This window comes from Lolium rigidum, chromosome 7 (genome assembly GCF_022539505.1).
Source record: "Lolium rigidum isolate FL_2022 chromosome 7, APGP_CSIRO_Lrig_0.1, whole genome shotgun sequence".
Classification (NCBI taxonomy): domain Eukaryota; kingdom Viridiplantae; phylum Streptophyta; class Magnoliopsida; order Poales; family Poaceae; genus Lolium; species Lolium rigidum.
In genome coordinates this window covers 255,540,841-255,559,309 of record NC_061514.1, presented here as the reverse complement: position 1 = coordinate 255,559,309, position 18,469 = coordinate 255,540,841, and the positions used below count along the sequence as shown (strand labels likewise).

Here is an 18,469-nt window from a genome sequence, read left to right as displayed (position 1 = left end):
AGGTTAACTAATAAAGCACGAGACATGCCGGGTGGCTTGAGAGAAGGAACATCCAAAAAGACACAGAAAAATACCTTGTTGCTGCTTTTTTGGTCCATGAAAATGACAAGCACAATTGAAAACATGGAGGAAATAAAAAGACACCACCGAACAGGGATGGGTCATATTGGTCTGTAATCCGTCCAAGGTATTGAAAACGACGACAATGATGATGCAACCAACGATTATGCAGCAGGAACCCATAATGTAACCGGAACAAGAGAATTAGCAAGTCACATGGAGAGTGAAGAACAAGATGCTTCCCAAATATTCTAACAGGAGGACCCATGCTGCCAACGTGCTGCATAGTGATATACACAGTAGTACATAATTTGTCAAATACCTAAAAGACAGGTTGGTGACATTAAGTACTAATTCGCTACTAAAAAGGGGTAGCAAGTGGCCGCCCAGAATGTGAGATGCCAATAATCATGTTGCGCAAAGTGCAGGTTGAGCTGGAAAATGGGCAGCTTGGAATAGATGCATGAACTCAGAACAAAAAAGAATCTAAGCAAGCATTTTCAAACAAACCAAAACCAAAATAATGACAAGTTGCTACCTGGATATCTCGCAAAATTCTCCGCAAGAGCATCCTTCGTGCATTTAGTGGTTAGGATTAGATGGATATATTTAGCAACCAACAACTAGTCAATACCTAATACAGAGTAATAAGAAGACCATATAGTTTACATGATTCGGAGAGCATCGAGAACTAGAACTCTCACAGCAGCTGGGCATCATAGAAACTACACACTAGTCATTTTTTCACTGATTTAATATTACAGAAAATAATCCTTAAAAGGTTATTAATCTTTTAACATGTCCACAGAACACACAGTCAGATCTTTAAGAAATAGTGTGGTCACTATTGGCAGGGTTCCACACAAAAATGCAATGACAGCACATTAGTACTGTATTCTCGGGATCAGGAAAAAAAACTCTAAACTGACAAGCAAAGAATGCCAATTTAGACTTCAAGACTAAAATAAACTAATACAGTCTTGTCATCATTGTGGACAACACCCGTATAGCAAACGACACCGGCTTGGTACTTTACATAGTTTCCAAAAGGTTATCTGAATAAGAGAAGATACCCGTGTCCACTTTAAGTTCTAAATCGGAATAAACTACCCTTCTAGTGATACAACTAACGAACCAAGGCAGGGACCGCATTGCGTAAGAAAAGTAACTAGACTCTAACAGAGATATTTAGCTGAGTATCATAAGATTAACCAGTCTCTCAGAGAAATCTACTCCCCTGTCTAAAATTAAGTTGCCCCAACTTTTCTAGATATGGATGTATCTACACACTAAAAACATGTCAAGATGCAACTGCGCGGAGGGAGTAGCTTTTCTTACGCATTCAGGAAAAAAAAAGCTTCCCTTGACAGGATTTTGACAGGGAGGACATCAAGAGATTCACAGTATCTACCACGAAGTTACTTCAAAGTAAGATCCATCATAGCTAAAAAGATACGGAAACAACTAACTGCAGTCAGACTGTAAATTTCATCAGAAACAGATAGCGCAATGTTCAGGAAGCACAAAGGTTCTGGAGAGCAAATGTTCACCAGGCACACCAGGAAATACAACAGAGTGAAATCACGGGTAGACAAGAGCAGTAAAGCCCAACAAACAGCTAATGTGCTCAGTACGAACCGAAGGAAGCACCCAGCCAACAGTTGACTGCTAGAACTTTTGCCTGCTGTGGAACAAAAGAAAGGAGTTAGAGATTGAACAGAAACAGTAGGGAGTTATTTCGACAAGTGTATGTCAAACAAGATTTTGTCGTCGTTGTCAGTCAGATTCTAAAATCCTGCCTAAGTATATTTCCTCAAAATTGCAATAGATTGGAGGGGGGGATCCTAGTCAGCATCAAACTTGAGTGCTAGTCAGAAGTGACATTTTTGTAAATGTATAATCCTAGGGAGCTACTCCGTAAGACGGGATGTATGATCTTGTCCACCCAAACTGTGGGTGTAGAACATCGATGTTAGCTGAGGTCATGATTCTTTAGAGGCGGCATAAAAGGCTAGGCCCATTGGGCTATTCAACTACAGTTTCATCCTTGTGAGAATATTAGTATATAACGTTGTCCAGGCCCATCTGGGTTTTCCGGCCTAGCCTTGGAGCATGAAATAATTCTGTGGCTCGAAGTCACACTGTCAAGTGGGCTAGATTCCACATGAGAGGCCTGGTAAGTCCAAGCTGACCCCAGTTAGGGCATAGGATCCCCTGAATATACTTAGGTAGGGATAAAAACTCACGACTGTAGCTAGCAAATTTACCGCAAATTATGTGAAATTAGATATCCCGAGAGCTCACCTACACCATTCCAAAAATGCAAATCAAAACATGCATTTCCAAATCCAAAAAGAAAAAGAAGTGTACTTGTGTGTGTACTTCGTGCTCTTGCAATTTTTGGTGCAAAAGAATGCAATTTTCAGTGCAAAAAAAGAAGACAGTAATGACCTGTTACAGAAGAAAAACTACACCTAATTTGCCTTTTGCAAAGAAAGGAACCAGCTGGACACACAAACTAAAGTGAAACATTTACTTTTATGCTCACCTGGACCCAAGAAGACATCAAATGGATGGATCCGATCAAGTATCTGCGAAAATAGCAATAGCTCGATTAATAACTTACAACCTTGACAAGATAAACGTGAATGGAACTTAAAATTCAATCCACCACAAACACCAAAGATAAAAGAAGAGGCGAGCTAGAGACTAATAAAAATTGAAGTACAATTTCCAGTCTTCCATGCTAAATTCATAAGGAAACTGATGACTAACATCGATCCAAAACTCGTTAAAAATTAATAGTAGCAGATAATAAAATGAGCACAGCTCGTTATAATGTTCGTTCCACTACTGATCAGTAACGAATTATGCACAAACTTCTTGAATTTGAACAGCAATGAGAACTAGTAGTCGCGCTATGTTCAACCAATGCCCTTGGGGTATTTAAGAACATCAATTGATGCAAGTTATGCTGACAGCAGATAAGGTACATGAAATGAACATAATTTACATTAAAGGCATAACAGATAAGCTTGTGATATCCAATTGTCTTAGTACATGTTTAATGGTAATCAACACAACAGCATGATCCATAGTTTCCACATAAATACACGAGCACGGGAAATACACGAGCACAGGCAGAAGCACACACACTCAAGACTAGTCCGGATATGGTCAACTTTAAAGCATACTTTTCCCATAAAGTGCCCTTGGTTAATGCAAGTGGAATTGGAGGAAATACATGACTACATTCAGAGGTCGCTCAGACAATACCCTAACATCTCTTTCTTTTTGTAATCGGAGTGGAACGGGTCATGCCTGCATACTAAGATTGAACTAGAACCTACTGGTCACGAATATGGAGCGAGTACACTATGGTAACAAATATTCTACCAGATGCCACACAACAAACCAAAAGAATATTAAAAAATGTACACTTAACAAGCCAAAAAGAGTGATGGTCACAACAGCAAAATAACGGTCAGACATGAGAGGGGGCGGCCTGTTGACAGCAAAGTCTCTAGAAGAAGAGATAACGGGGGAAGAAAGGGAGAAAGGACAGAGATATACAGGGGAGAGAATTGCGGATTAATCAGAGATGTTAGGCCTGAGAAACGAGCATGGACACATAAACAAGTGTTGATAACTTTCCACCTTTTTGGTTCGAGACCTCAGCAATGTGGTTGAATAAAATAAATGCTTGGGAATAGGCTATGAATGGTCTAACCTCGTATGAGCCAGGAAATCAATCTCCAGACAAGCTCATCACTTTCTTAGCCCAGAGAAAGCCTACACATCTACAAGGCACAGAAAGCTCCATAACCCTAGTCTGCGGGTGAGATCCAGGGAAAATCTTTCATCTGCCGCCACCAGTTGCGCTCTATAGCGATATTGCATTGTCTAGTGGCTCTCCAGTTCTCCACCTCCTCTCCGGCCCTTCCCAGCCACCACCGCGAGCACAACTGTTCAATGGCCGCCGCATCGTACTTCTCTTCCCTCCAAAATGATGTGACACGGTATTTGGGTGGCTTATGGTTGTCTGCGTCATGGGTGGCACTGGCAATGTGAACTCCACCAACGAGCCCTTCCACTACTGAGTTATCCTATTTCGAACAGTTTCATGGATAATCATTGGATACTACCAGAAGAAAACCATATCTGAGATTTTGTCGGATAGTAGCTGAACCACATTCGTATCTGATACTGGTAACTGCTACCAGAATCTGAAACCGAAACCAAAGATCATCCACTTTCCCTACCGAATACCGCCAGAAACCATCGGTCAGGAGGTATCCATACCATTTTCATCCAGTGCATTCAACTCCCACAGTCCAGATAATTTAAGAGAAACGGAAGTTGTCAAGTAGAACTGTAGAATTAACGAAAAACTGGGATCAATAAGTTCAGATAAATTTTTAAATTTAGGTATACTTTCCCTAAAGTGACCTTGATTATAACAACAGATTTCAAAACGAGAACAAGTGTGTATGGTGATGACTGTCTGTTTCCTAAGAACTAAAGAAGGGTTTAAATCAACACAATTACAACCTACTATTTAATGTCCCAGCATCTACACATTCTCTTCCCCTCCTGTCCTTTCACCGGTAAATTTTGGAATGAGGTGGAAACAGTCCTGATGGATCACTAACCCGGTCTTAGTTGGACATAAACTGCAGCAAATATAGATAAACGGCAGCTGATGTGGAACAACATTAGTGTTTGTAGGGTGAGCTTACCTGATGGCCATGGGGAAAACATAAATTTCTGTACTCAAGACATCTTTCAGTTCAGTGATTAATTTGCCACAGAAGGAAACTAAGCATGACATGCTGCTGTCCAGGATATTTTGGGTCTGTTCACATTCATCCAGACCAAGGCAAAATTGTGTATCTGGCATACATGGTCTTGTAGAAGCTCACCATTAGGCTGTGCATACATATTTACATGTCAGTGTGACACCCATAGAGTGGTGAATCTATCAGGTAAGCTCCACATACTTGACCCTACCCTCCGCTTTTGATGGAATACGTAAGACCTACAGCTACGGAAGCTATGGATTTCCTCGAGATCAGTTGACGTCATAGACAGCAGGGAGGAAGACAAAGCCGGTGCTATTGGAGTCGAAGGGTATCCATCGCTGTGTTTTATATATAAATGCCGAATTGGGCCAAACGAATAATAGAACCTCACTAACAAGAAGTAATTGGCCAAGTCTGACAAGGGTATTCTCAATGCCATGGGGGGAAGTCAAAAAAATAAATTAGTACATTAGGACGACCTCATGCATATCCAGAAGCATTAAAACAAAGCATATCGGTATACAAAATGTCCCATTAGATATTTACCAAAGTTCAATTAGCAAGCAAGAATGAAACTAGCTAATTGAAGTGATAAAATATTCATGGCCTATCTCCTTGCCTATAGGAAAATGTGAATCGAAACCAACCAGGCTAAATCCTTCCCCCATATAACATTTTACCCGCTTGCTTCAACAAACAGCCCTAATCTGAAATCCAATGATGTGTAAAGCCGGCATACGAATCTAGGAATAAACTAACATTATCTACTCAGCTCAATATAATTATCTAGAAATAGAATAAAAATCTAGAGTTCGATCACTAGTATGATGATGGATTTGTGATGAAAATACTCCAGTTTCGACTTCAATTTTTGGTGGCTCGTCGGGCATAAAAGTAGAGCAGCAATTACCCTTGTGCTCCTCAGTGGCATCATGGTACTCGGCGTCCTCCTCGGGCACAGGGTGGAGTACGTCTTCAGCACCAACCGCCGCATCCAACACACTGGTGGCCTCCCCACCCTCTGGGGCAGCATCAGCAGGGGAACGCACCACCACGACGGGGCAAATACAGTGGTGGACGCAGTAATCGCTGACGCTCCCGAGCCGGCCCTTGCTGGCCCTCCGCGCCGCGCCAAAGCCCTTGCTCCCCATGATGACCGCGCTGAGCCCTAGCCTCTCGACCTCGAGGCAGAGCCTCTCCTTCATGTCGTGGTCCTTGACGATGTGGATCTTGTAGGGGATCTTGGCGTCCTGGAGTGGCTTGGCGAGGTCCTCGGCCTTGGATGCGGTGAGCGCGTCGAAGTCGTCGTCCATCTTGCGCGCGGCGACCTCGGCGTCGTCCTCGGGGGAGGTGGGCGTGACGGAGCCCCAGTCGGCGCCGTAGAGGACGTTGGTGGAGCGGACGTGGAGCAGGATGACGGCGTCCCCGGGGCGGAGGTAGTTGGCGACGGCCCAGGTGACGGCGAGGGCGGACTCGTCGGACAGGTCGACGGCGATGGCGATGCGGCGGTGGGCGGAGCCGAGGGGCGCGGCGGCGGCGGCGTTGCTGAAGAAGACGCCCGGGGAGTCGGGCTGGAGCGAGGCCGGCGTAGGGGGCCTCGGGGTCGGCGCCTTCACCCGCGGCGGCGGCGCCACCAGCGGCGGCAGGTCAACGATCGGGTTCGCCGGGGCCTGCATGGCGGGGCAGGTCGGGATCTCTTGCTGGGTGGTGGTGGTGGTGGGGCTAGGGTTCTGGCTTCGCTTGCCACGGTTTGCTTCTTGGGGGTAGTGGGGAAGGGGGGAGAAGCTGCTGGAAGAAATGGAAGACTTTGAACAGATGCGAGGAACAGAAGGCGTCAAGTGGAAGTCCAAGGGGATAAACATGTCAGAGCCACGACACGGTCATAGCTAGTACTGACGGTTTGGACTCCGGATTTCTCAATACAGAAGTCCCAAGAAAAAGATTGAAATTACATACTACTCATTTTCTCCTTTTGCTCATTGGGCATTTGTCTCTCCGATCTTGATGTTTACTCCTAGTATTTAGTAGGAGAAGCACCAAATGCACACAATTTGATCTAATGGTAACACTAAACTCTAATCGGCGAACTACGGAAAAGAAACGCCCCGCTCGTCTCTGGCGATAGGCATCGGCGCCCCAAATCCCAAAACACCGCCGCGTGGCCGTTGGCCCCCTCTCCTTCCGCTCGCCGCTCCGTGGTAGGAAGGGGAGGGGACCCATTCCTTCGGTTTGTAGTTATGGTTTGTCACCTATGGTGCGTTGTTGGGGTGGTGGGAGCGACGTCCGGGTGAATAAATCTGCCTCAACTCCACTCCCATACCGGTGAGGCGGTGACGGCCTTCATGGCGGCGTCTCGGAGTTGATGGCAGCGTGTGCTTGTTGATGCTTCAGATCGGTGGCTTGGTCTTCTCGACTTTCTTCGGATCTGACGAGATCTGTTTCTCGGCGTGTCACCAACGTTCGTCGTTATTCACGATGGCGCTGGGGGTCGGGAAAATAAATATGATCTATCTTTTTTTGAGCTTGCATGAAAAATAAGGATACGGGGCATCGCTTTTCATCGGTAAGCTAGATGAAAGCATGGAAATATAAACCATCTTACTCGGGACGAGCAAAGGTTTATATGGGGGATGTTGATGAGTACAAAAAAGTGACATGTTTTTTAAACATATATATATATATATATATATATTGTCGTCGTGGTGAACAAACAGATGCCATAGGATGGCTTAAGTTGGGGCCGAATGGACGCAAGAGGATTCGGGGGAGGGTTTGTGATTAGACGGGATGAACTTCCGGATGGTTTCCTCAAGAACTTAGCCAAGGCTAGAGGTTGAAGAAGAAAGACATAAGGAAGAACTCGCTCTAGATCATCATCTTTATCGATCTCAACAGGCTACAAGTTTCTCAGTACAAGCTCTCTTCGTGTTCATTCGCGTGTGTCTAAGAAGGGCTGCCCCCTCTCCTTATATGGGGAGAGGTGGCTTACGAGGCAAGAAACCCTAATGGCATCTTTGACTAGACAAACTACTTTACAAAGCTACTTTAATCATAGAAGACACCGGAGTCCTCTTTAATCGGAGATGCCGACGTCCTCCGGCTTCTTTGACCGTCATCCTTCTCTTTATCGTCGGCCCTTCGTCTAAAGTTACTTTGCTTAGCTCATCTTTGTCTTCTAGCTCGGAGAGAATCTTTGACCGATCTCGCCGACCTGCTCGTTCTTCCGGTAACCCGATATCTTCTTACCGGGTTCCGGCATACCCCTCTCGGGGATACCGGCTTAGCTCCACTTAGCTAAGTTCTTATCTTTAAGTTCCGGTACGAACATTAAACCGGTATCTTGATGGCTCAAACCATCCGGTTTGGCATGCCTTTGGCATACCGGGAGTCATCCCCCCAACATTAGTCCCCGAAGCTGGTATAGTCCGGCGGATCCTATCCAACGGACCATGCCGGGTTCTTTCTTTTAGGATACCGGTTTAATCTATCCCGCCTTAGGCTTGGATCCGGCATCTTTGCCCGGATTATCGCTATCTCTTCTTCTTAAGGTATTATCCGGTGTCTTATCCTCCCAGGCATCTATGGTCATTAAATACTTCCTCGGCGGTGTCGAGAATATTTTGGGCCCCGCGCCCGTCGCTGACATGCGCACCGTGACTGTCGTGGCGGTGTCGGTTGTCACTTCGCTTCGACTCCCGCGCGCCCATTTAATGCATCACCGCGGATCCCACTAACCGCTCGCGGATCCCGTGTGCTCCTCCGTGTGGCCTCCTCTTTTCTCGCGTGTACCTCTTTGCCACGTGGCGGCCCGTGGCGCGAACCGTCGCGGCCCGCGAGGCGAACCGCCGCGGCCCGGCCGGTTTTCAGCCCACCTTCTCTCTCCTTTATAAGCACGACTGCCCCTTCTTCTTCCTCTTCTCCGCATTCCCCGACCTTCGTGCACAGTGCTCCTCGCCTCTGCGCCTTCGCCGCTCTTCGTCCGCCGTTGCTTGCTTGAGCTCCGCCGCCCGACGAACTCACGCCGTGCCTCCGCCGGACTTCGCTGTGCGGGAAGCTCTAGCAGCAGTTCCACCGCGCCCGCTGCATTCACGCTTCTTCGCGAGCTTCTCCGCCTCGCCGTCGGCGGTGCTCGTGCCGGCGACCGCGAGTCCGCTCCACCACCGGCGAACACCTTCCTCAGCGACCGCGCCGCTCAAGGTTGGTACCAATCTTGCTTTGCTCGCTGTTTGCTTGCTATTCAGATCTTGGGTCTACGGTGTTCTTATTTCCTCTTTTTCTTTGGTTTTCTTCTTACTCGTAGATCTTCACGCGGGGTCCAAGTGTGGGATTTCTGTTTTTTCGCCTTCCCATTCAATGTCTGACGAATCCTCCTCCGCATCTTCTTCTTCTTCCCCTTCCGTTAGACATCGTGATCGATCCCCCGGTGAATTCACCGTTCCAGATCCGATGGAGACCGATTCCGGCAACCAGCAGGGATCCGGTAGCCACCAAGAATCCGGTGGCAATCTAGAATCCGGTAGCTTTAGCCAAGCTTCCGGTAGCCAAGAAGCGAGTAGTTCTGGCGAAGCATCCGGTAGCTCCAGCCAATCATCCGGCGCTGAGCCTTCCCCAATCTGACATAGGCATCCCAAATGGGCCTGCCAAAGATAGTACCCGGGGTTTTAATGAAGGCCCACTACCCGAAGAATAAGAAGGTTCGAGAGCCCAAGATATATTAAGGAAGGTAGAATTGTAATAGGAAGTATTGTTTGTAATCTGGCGGGATGAGTTAGAAACTGTCCCGGACTCTGTAAACTTGTACAAAACGAAACCCTCGGCTCCACCTCTTATATAAAGGGGGAGTCGAGGGACGAAGAGATCATCGAATCATTGTCTGCAAACCCTAGTTTTCATAATCGTCGAGCACTTTTCGGCTGAAACCTTCGAGATCTACTTGCCCTCTACTTCTAACCTAACCCTAGCCTACAATCCATAGGCATTGATAAGTTAATCCCTTGTCAATTGGCGCCGTCTGTGGGAATTAGAGGCGTAAGGATCTGATCTCGATGGCACGTTCAAGATCTTCGACATCGTCAACCGGAAGCAACACTATGGATCGAGGTAAACGGATCGCTCGCTGGTCTTGTTGATTTTGTTCCTCACCCACCCTCCCGTTTGGATGCATATGCGTATCTGGCGGAGCCCATGGAGATGACGTTCGGAAGGTTTCACTTTCGCGTCGAGAAGGAAGGATCGTATCGTGTCGAAATTCCGGTTTCGTCGGGATCATCGGCGGTCGATTCCGATTTTTCAAGCTATGCATCGTCAACCGAGTCAGAAGAAGAAACTTCGGCAACACGTTACGTCAGCATCAGAGCAAGAGAGAAACTCGCCAAGATCTTCGACGACACATCGTTTGAGTCATCTGCGGACTCATATATAAGCGATGGCTCAAGCGATGTCGACAGCTACGACTTCATCGACAAATCCATCACGATGGGCAAGGTCTTCATCAATCTCAACAATGATGTCACCAAACCCAACATAGATCCGAGTACAAAATATCATCGGATTTATGCTATCGAAAATCAAGAAGAAACATCGGAGGCTTTCGACGATTTGGGGAATCCATATGTCGATCCCTCGTATCTAAGGAGAGGTATGGGCACTAAATATGATGGGCCCACACCACGTGTCGAGTTCAACTTCCGCAAGCAGCACTGGGATAGAGCTGCAAAAGCCCTAGATGGTTCGGAGCCAATGACGACAACGACCTACAGCTCAAGAACCGCAAGCTTATCAATATAGGCTCGCACGAACCGCCCGAGAAATAGAAAAACGAGACAGTCTGAGTTGAACAGGAGAAAGGAGGCAAGCTTCGCATCCAGCAGGAGAAGGGCGGATCTAAGTGGACAATCTAGAGTTTCGGGTGATAGCCACGGGAGGCTCGGAACAGAGGAAGATCAAGGTTACAACACATACCCGAAGCGTAAAGAGAGCACTTGGTTCAAAACCTCGACATGTCCTTTATGTCGATAGATACAAGAGGAAATATTATCCCTAAGACACCGTGAAGCCGGGTATATGGCGACACAAGCTTACATCCTCGCATCCAGTGCCACCCTCGGGAGATCCAAGGGAAACATTATACAATATGGCGTTAGCGAGGGTTGGAGCTATGGGGACGGCAGCTCGTAGCAACGCCCCCGAAGGAGCGGCAAGGCAAAATAGTCCACGACCTGCAGCGGCAACGGCGGCAGTTCCTGAAGGACCAAGCGGAGCAAGAGACACAGGAGCACAAGCAAGGGTCGATAGAGCGAGACAAAGCAGAAGGGATCATCGGCAATCCCCCGCGGAGCCTGGATGGGCTCCAGTGTTACCGAATTCGAGATCGATTGGTTATACCGGTCTCGACGGATTCCGGAAGGAGTTTCTTGCCGGATTCCTGACGATGAAATCGAACCGGACCCTGAGCCCGACGAATATGTTGTCTTTCTTGCTCACTTTGAGCGTGGCTTCGGCCTTCCTGCCTCCCCTTTCTTCCGTGAGTTTTTAGATTTCTACAAACTCCAACCTCACCATCTTCCTGGCAACGCCATCTTCTACCTTTCTTGCTACGCCACCTTCATGGAGGCCTATATCGGCATTCGTCCCACTCGTGAGACGTTTGCCCGCTTCTTTGCTCTTCGGATCAATTCCGTTCAGGGCAAGGATATTCCTAAACCCAACCCCCGTTCAATGCGGGTCTCGCATCATCGGCTCCCGTCAAGGGAGCCCCTTTTTTAAGTTTTCCGGCCTCGAATCTTGCCGGTTGTGGCAAGGGACTTTCTTCTACGTGAAGAACAGCGGCCGTGCCGATCTTATCGATCTTCCTCCTTTCCAAGCGGGGCCTCCCAGCAGGACCAACTGGAGCTACAACCCGAAGACTGATCATGCCGAAACCAGCCGGGTGGTACGCTTCTTGGCTTCTTTGAAGAAGGAGACCAACATCCGCTCGGATGATATCATCCGCACCTTTATCTCACGCCGGTGCTTCCTCCGAAGCGCCGTGCGCATAGGATGAGCGAGATGTACGGCCCGAGCGATCCTACCAAGATCACGGAGTCGTCCGCTTAGTAAGAAGGACGTTGTTCGCAAGGCTAGCGCATTTGCCAAACCGCTATGCCATTTGACCGGGAATGGGGCCTCCTCCCCCTCGGCACCGATAACCCTCCGACCCAAGAAGTAAGGGATTATGCGATCGGGGTTGTTTTTAGCCGGTAACTTTCTCGCTCTTGCTAATCTTACTTTTTTCATGTTTCAGGGCCAAGGACCGCTTCCCCTCATTGAAGCGGAGCGGCGTGGACCTTGCCGGCCTCGCGCCCTTGACTCCTTTGACCCGGATCCCTACATTTTTTGGAAGGATCCGAAGATGGGCAAGACCCCGGCAGCGCACCTTGGCCGGTCTCCGCTAAAGCCAACCGGGTCCGCCGACGACTTGACCACGCTTGAGGTATTCTCTTTTCCGGTTTCCTTTATTTTCCGTTATCGCTTTCCTGCGAAATGCTTCTTAGCCAAACTTAATTCATAGATCCATGAGCGCGTGCCGCCCCTGCGTGCCGAGGCGGGCTCTGAGTTTGTGGACAAACTCATGGCCCAGGGCCAAAAGAACAAGCAGCCGGCATCTGATGCCGGTGGCAGCCATGCCCCTCCCTCCAAGCGCTTCCGGACCGAGCCCGTGGGGAGAAGCAGTGGGCATGCGTCGCTACGGGCGCAAAGCGATGCCAACTTCTTCCGGTAAGTTATTCATTTTCCGGCTTACCTCTTTTTTGCCAAGTCTTTTTCCGGTTTCTCTTTTCCAACCGTCTTTCTCTTTTTCTCAGCCCTGCGCTCAAGCTTGGCCCAAGACAATCGGGCTCTGAAGACTCCGCAAGGACTTCAACCCCTCCTCCTCGCTCAAGCCCGGCACCACCTGGTGCCGCAGCATACTCCGCCTCCCTTTCGGGGGGCACAACAAATTCGGGGCGTGCGGCCCCTTCATCATCAGATCACCGCACGGAGGAGGATCTTTCCTTACCTCCAGAGACCCAGGACACCGGCGCCAGCAACATCGGCGCCGGAGAAGAAAAAACTGCCGGGCGGGCGGAGCCTTCGGTTCCTCCCGTCCTCGAAAAGACGACAACTTCCGCGCCGGAAGGTTCCAAACCGGGTGACGCGCCCAGCGCTCCCCAGTCTCCACGAACCATCCTCATGCCGCCGCCAGGTGCTCCTCGCGCCAAACCTCTCGGTGCCGCTCCTACCGCGCCGCCGCCCAAGACCTCCAAGCTTATCAAGGGGAAGGCGACGGCCTCCGCCGCCCCTTCGGCGGTCGGCGGCCTCCGGTGCCGCACGTCTCCAAGGCTGCCGGGGATACCGCCACGAAGGCCACCGGTCTTCTTGGCCGTATAACTGAGTTTCAACGCCGAGGCCGGGACTCGGGGCATCTCCTCGCCCTACGCCCCGAAGTGGAACGCCGCGGACATGACTCCGGCGACCCGCGGCTTGGGCAAGGACAGAGCTGCCGGCACTCGATCCGGCTTGGGGACCTGGTCGTCCGAGGAGCACTTCATGCGGCCTCGCTAGCCGCCGTGAAAGAGCTTGACGGCCGCGTGGTATGATGCCACGAACAACTTGATGGTACGTTTTTCTAACTTTTCTCAATTGCTACCGGTTCCTTGCTTCCGGATTTGTTCTATCTTTTCTTTAGTTTTGTGCCGGTTTCTCTCTTGTCTATCTTCCCAGTCCACGAGTTTTGTGGTGAGAGCGCAGCTTTTAGCGCAAAACTTAACTTAAAGACTTAGCGCAAAACCGGCACTGCCAGTCCCCGAGTTTCGGGTTAGGAACCTTGTTCTTAGCGCAAAACTTAACTTAAAAATTTAGCGCGAAATCGGCACTGCCAGTCCCCGAGTTTCGGGTTAAGAACCTTGTTCTTAGCGCAAAACTTAACTTAAAAATTTAGCGCAAAACCGCACCGCCGATCCCCGAGTTTCGGGTTAGGAACCTTGTTCTTAGCGCAAAACTTAACTTAAAAATTTAGCGCGAAACCGACACCGCGACCCCCGGAGTTTCGGGTTAAGAACCTTGTTCTTAGCGCAAAACTTAACTTAAAAATTTAGCGCAAAACCGGCATCGCTGGTCCCCGAGTTTCAGGTTAAGAACCTTGTTCTTAGCGCAAAACTTAACTTAAAAATTTAGCGCAAAACCGGCACTGCCAGTCCCCGAGTTTCGGGTTAAGAACCTTGTTCTTAGCGCAAAACTTTAACTTAAAAACTTAGCGCAAAACCGGCACTGCCAGTCCCCGAGTTTCGGGTTAAGAACCTTGTTCTTAACGCAAAACTTTAACTTAAAAACTTAGCGCAAAACCGGCACTGCCAGTCCCCGAGTTTCGGGTTAAGAACCTTGTTCTTAGCGCAAAACTTAACTCAAAAATTTAGCGCAAAACCGGCACTGCCAGTCCCCGAGTTTCGGGTTAAGAACCTTGTTCTTAGCGCAAAACTTTAACTCATTTCTTCTTTCTGAACAGCTCACGGCTGACGCTCGGAAGGCCCTCTTTGAGGAGCTCTTATGGGAGCACCGGGAGCTCGCTGAGGCGCACGATAAGTGCCAAGGTAAGTTTTTGTTCTACCGGCATCTTTCTTACCGGAAACCTTTTTCCCTCCTAACATTCGCAATTTCTCGCTAATGGTGATCCCGGAAGCTTCCATTAACGCTCTCAAGGAGCAGCTCGCCACCGCCCAACGTATAACTTTTCCCCTTTCTCCTGTTAACTTGATTTTCTTCTCATGTTTATTAGCATAATCTTGTTAACATCTTCTTTTCCGGATTGCAGTGGAGAAGGACCAGCTCATCCGGCAGCATCGGGAGGAGCTGGACACCCTCAAGACCAGCCATCGGGAGCTCAAGACCCAGCTCATCCAACTGGGGCTTGACCATGCCAAGGCCCTCGAAACCGCTGAAGCTGATGCAGCGGCCAAGATGGAGGAGGCCCTGGAGGACGCCGGTAATGCCAACGTGGTGCCGCTGGCTGAGCCGGGAGGAGACGGCCAAGGCCCGGAAGGGTGCCGAGGAGAAAGCCGCGCGGCTGGAGGAGGAGCATAAAGAGTGCAACCAGCTGATCCTGCAGACTGACGCGCTTGCCTACCGTGAGTCCCTTTCCTTCGCGTACTTTGACTATTGCCTACAAGGCTTTTTTCCTCCAGCCATATTTTCTTTTCTTTATCTTTCCTTCCGGTCTCTTTTTCTTCCGGATTCTTTTTCCTCCGGTCTCTTTTTATGCCGGATTCTTTTCCTTAGCCTTTTTCTTTCTTTGCACAGGCCTCTTTCCGGACTCTCAGAAATATGCTGTTAAGAAGGTAGACGCGCGCCGCAAGGACCAAGGCCGAGCGGATCTTACTGTGGCATGGACGCCCAACGACCATCTGGTCGCGCTTAACGCGCGGGTGTCTCATATGCGCGCCATAGACCGCAATTTGTCTGATATTCCTGATGTAGCTACCCAGCTCTTCAGGACCCTTTGGCCTGGCGAAGAGGTGCCTGATACCTTCTCCCTTATCGGCCGACCGTCTCAAGGGCGCCGCAAGAGGATCCGCGAGTGGCGGTGCTCCGCTGCCCGCGCCGGGAGCAGACTCTGCCCTCCGCGTCGCTTGTTCCTCGGTACCCGGAGCTCGACCTGGGTGCCCTCACCGGAGTGCGCGAAGGCGCGGAAACCGATTTGGACCCGATTCTCACCGCTAAGCGGCAGGATTGTGCGTACCATATCGCGGAGTACGCCGACATGCGCACCTTCATCCCTCCCCTCCCGACGTTCAAGATTATCTTGATGAGGAAGAGGATGAAGCCGAGGAGGAGCCTCTTGACGACGCCGAGTACCGGCGACGCTCCTCCGGAAGCCCCCGCTGCTCGATTACTGTCTTGCAATTTACCTTGCCGTGCTCGTTTGGCCCTGCGTGGCTTAGAACAATGTCCTCGTTAAATTCTGCCCCGTATGCCGGGGCTTATGATGTAAAACTTAAGTCTGGTTGTCGTACAACATTTTATGCCGGTAAGTTATACCGGTGGCTAATTATCTTGGGTTTGCCTTAGCATTTTTGCCTTTGGTTCTGCTTTTATCCTGCACTGCAAAGATTTCCAAATTGTTTCTGCATTCAATTTGATGCACACTTGGTTCTTTTGCCTTGGCTCTGCCTGCCTTCTCTGGGCGTTCTTTGGCGTATGAGCACAAGGTTCTTTCACCAAACAAGCATTTTCTTGAACTTAGAAATAACTTCGAAACTTTGCAAAAAACCGGTATAACCGGGGTTAGTTAAACTTTTCCGGATTGTTCTTTCCCGCTCATCCTCTTCGCAGTTCATGTGCTTATCCCCTACCGGTTTATCTTGCTTGCCATGAAGCCGGTTTGCGGACAGCAAGAGAGTCGAAGACTCCGGTAGGGTTTAGCACACTACTAAACCGGAAAGAAAAAACGTTCAATAGGCAACCGGTAAACTGAAAAAATAGACAAGTTACATGCAATCTTATTGGGGTAGTCCCCGAGACTCATTCAATGTTGCGGCATCTTTTATTCATAGCATATAAGGTACAAAAAAGGAACTTCTTACACCACAACTTCAAGTGTAGAAAGGACGCAACAGAGCTACGTTCCATGGACGCTTGCTCTCCTCTCCGGACTTGTCCGCCTTTCCTTTCTTCCACTCTTGTGCATCGATCAAATAGTATGCATCATTGTGAAGCACCTTGCTTACAATGAAGGGACCTTCCCATGGTGGCAAGAGTTTATGCCGGCCTTCAGTGCGCTGCACTAGGCGAGCACAAGATCTCCTTCCCGGAAAACTCTTGGATTAACTTTCCGGTCATGATAGCGTCCGAGGTTTCTGTTGGTAAATGGCTGTTCTTGCCAAAGCCAGCTCTCTTGCTTCTTCTAGCAAGTCCACATCATTTTCTCGGCCTCTTTGACCTCTTGCTCGGTATAGAGCTGTACTCTTGGTGAATCATGGATGATGTCGGTTGGAATAACCGCTTCTGCTCCATAAACCATGAAGAACGGAGTGTATCCAGTAGACCGGTTTGGAGTTGTTCTTATACTCCACGAGCACCGATGGTATCTCATCAAGCCAACACCCTGGTGATTTTTCCACTGCGTCAATGAGTCTGGGTTTGATACCGGAGAGTACCAAAGCATTCATCCTTTCCACTTGGCCGTTGCCTTGTGGGTGCGCCACCGAGCACAAATCCAACCGGATGTTCTTATCCTCACAAAACCTTTTGAACTCACCTTGAGCAAAGTTGGTTCCATTGTCAGTAATAATGCTGTGCGGGTATCCATACCGCAAAATGACATCTTTTAAGAACTTCACCGCTGTGTGCCCATCACATTTTGCGACGGAGTTTCACTTCTACCCACTTGGTGAATTTGTCCACCATAACCAAGATGTGGGTCATGCCGCTTCTTGCAGTCCTGAATGGGCCAACCATGTCAAGGCACCAAACGGCGAACGGCCATGTTAATGGTATTGTCTTTAAACCGGACGCCGGGGTATGATTTTGCTTGGCGTACCTCTGGCACCCGTTGCATTTTCTTACCAAATCCTCAGCGTTCTCCAAAGCAGTGGGCCAGTAAAACCCATGCCGGAATACTTTTGCTACCAGCGCCCTTGACGAAGCATGATGCCCACATTCTCCTTGGTGAATCTCCTCGAGCATTTCTTTCCCTTCTTCCGGTTCCACACATCTTTGAAGGACACCGGTCACGCTTCTCTTGTACACTTCACCATTGATGAACGTATATGCCTTGGACCTTCTTTGGATTCTCCTTGATTCATTTTCGTCAGCCGGCAAGGTGCCGTTGATCAGGAATTCCTTAATAGGTTTAACCCAGGACGGAGTCTCCCGAACCAGGAATACCGGTACGTCTATGTCCATGCTATCTACCAGCATTGTTTCTTCCGGTACTCAGCGCGGCAGCGTTCGATCTTACCGGAACAGGTCCCCGAGCTTACCGGAACAGTCCCGGGTTTCCTTCGTCGATATCCATTGGTACAATGTGTGACTCCGGTACGAAAATTGATTCCGACTCGGACTTGGCTTGATTGATGGCACTCTCGGGTGTGCTAAGGCTATTCCGGGAGGAATTTCTTGTCGGGATGAGCCTAGCTTAGACAAAGCATCCGCGAGCTTCATTTTCCGCACGCGGTATATGGTGAAATTCACAGCCTTCGAAGAAGCCGGCAATCTTTTGCACGTGAAACCGGTACGAGGCCATGTTGGCATCTTTTGCGTCCCGATCCCCGAACACCTGTTGCACCACAAGGTCTGAATCTCCATAGCAAATGATCCGGTGTGCACCGATTTCTTTTGCGACTTTAAGCCCATGGATCAAGGCCTCATATTCAGCCGACATTGTTTGATGCCCTGAAATGCACTTGTAAAACATACCGGAGATGATCTCCCCTTGGTGAGGTTAGCACCACACCGGCACCTAGACCCTCCTTGAGCTTGGATCCATCAAAGTGCATCTTCCAGTATTCTAGTCTTTGATCCGGGGGCTTGTATTGCATTTCCGCCCAATCGACCAAAAAATCAGCTAAAGCTTGCGATTTGATGGCGTCTCTTCT

General features: G+C 49.1%; 1 protein-coding gene across 2 annotated transcripts; it reads right to left on the bottom strand.

The window, feature by feature from the left end:
- Positions 1–1,517: 1,517 nt before the first annotated feature.
- LOC124676287 (universal stress protein PHOS32-like) lies at positions 1,518–6,701 on the bottom strand. Of its 2 annotated transcripts, none has more exons than XM_047212369.1 (3): positions 5,773–6,701; positions 2,609–2,651; positions 1,518–1,744 (listed from the first exon to the last, which is right to left on the bottom strand). In XM_047212369.1, the coding sequence occupies exons 1-2, from the start codon at positions 6,536–6,538 to the stop codon at positions 2,644–2,646; spliced, it is 774 nt and encodes a 257-aa protein (XP_047068325.1). In that variant the 5' UTR covers positions 6,539–6,701; the 3' UTR covers positions 1,518–1,744; positions 2,609–2,643. The 2 variants fall into 2 exon arrangements, with proteins under 2 accessions (XP_047068325.1, XP_047068326.1); XM_047212370.1 differs by having other exon boundaries at positions 1,518–1,741.
- Between the last annotated feature and the right edge of the window lie 11,768 nt (positions 6,702–18,469).

Bases quoted from the DNA above. Each gene is read 5' to 3' on its own strand.
- LOC124676287 (XM_047212369.1), bottom strand. From the start codon at position 6,538: ATGCAGGCCCCGGCGAACCCGATCGTTGACCTGCCGCCGCTGGTGGCG.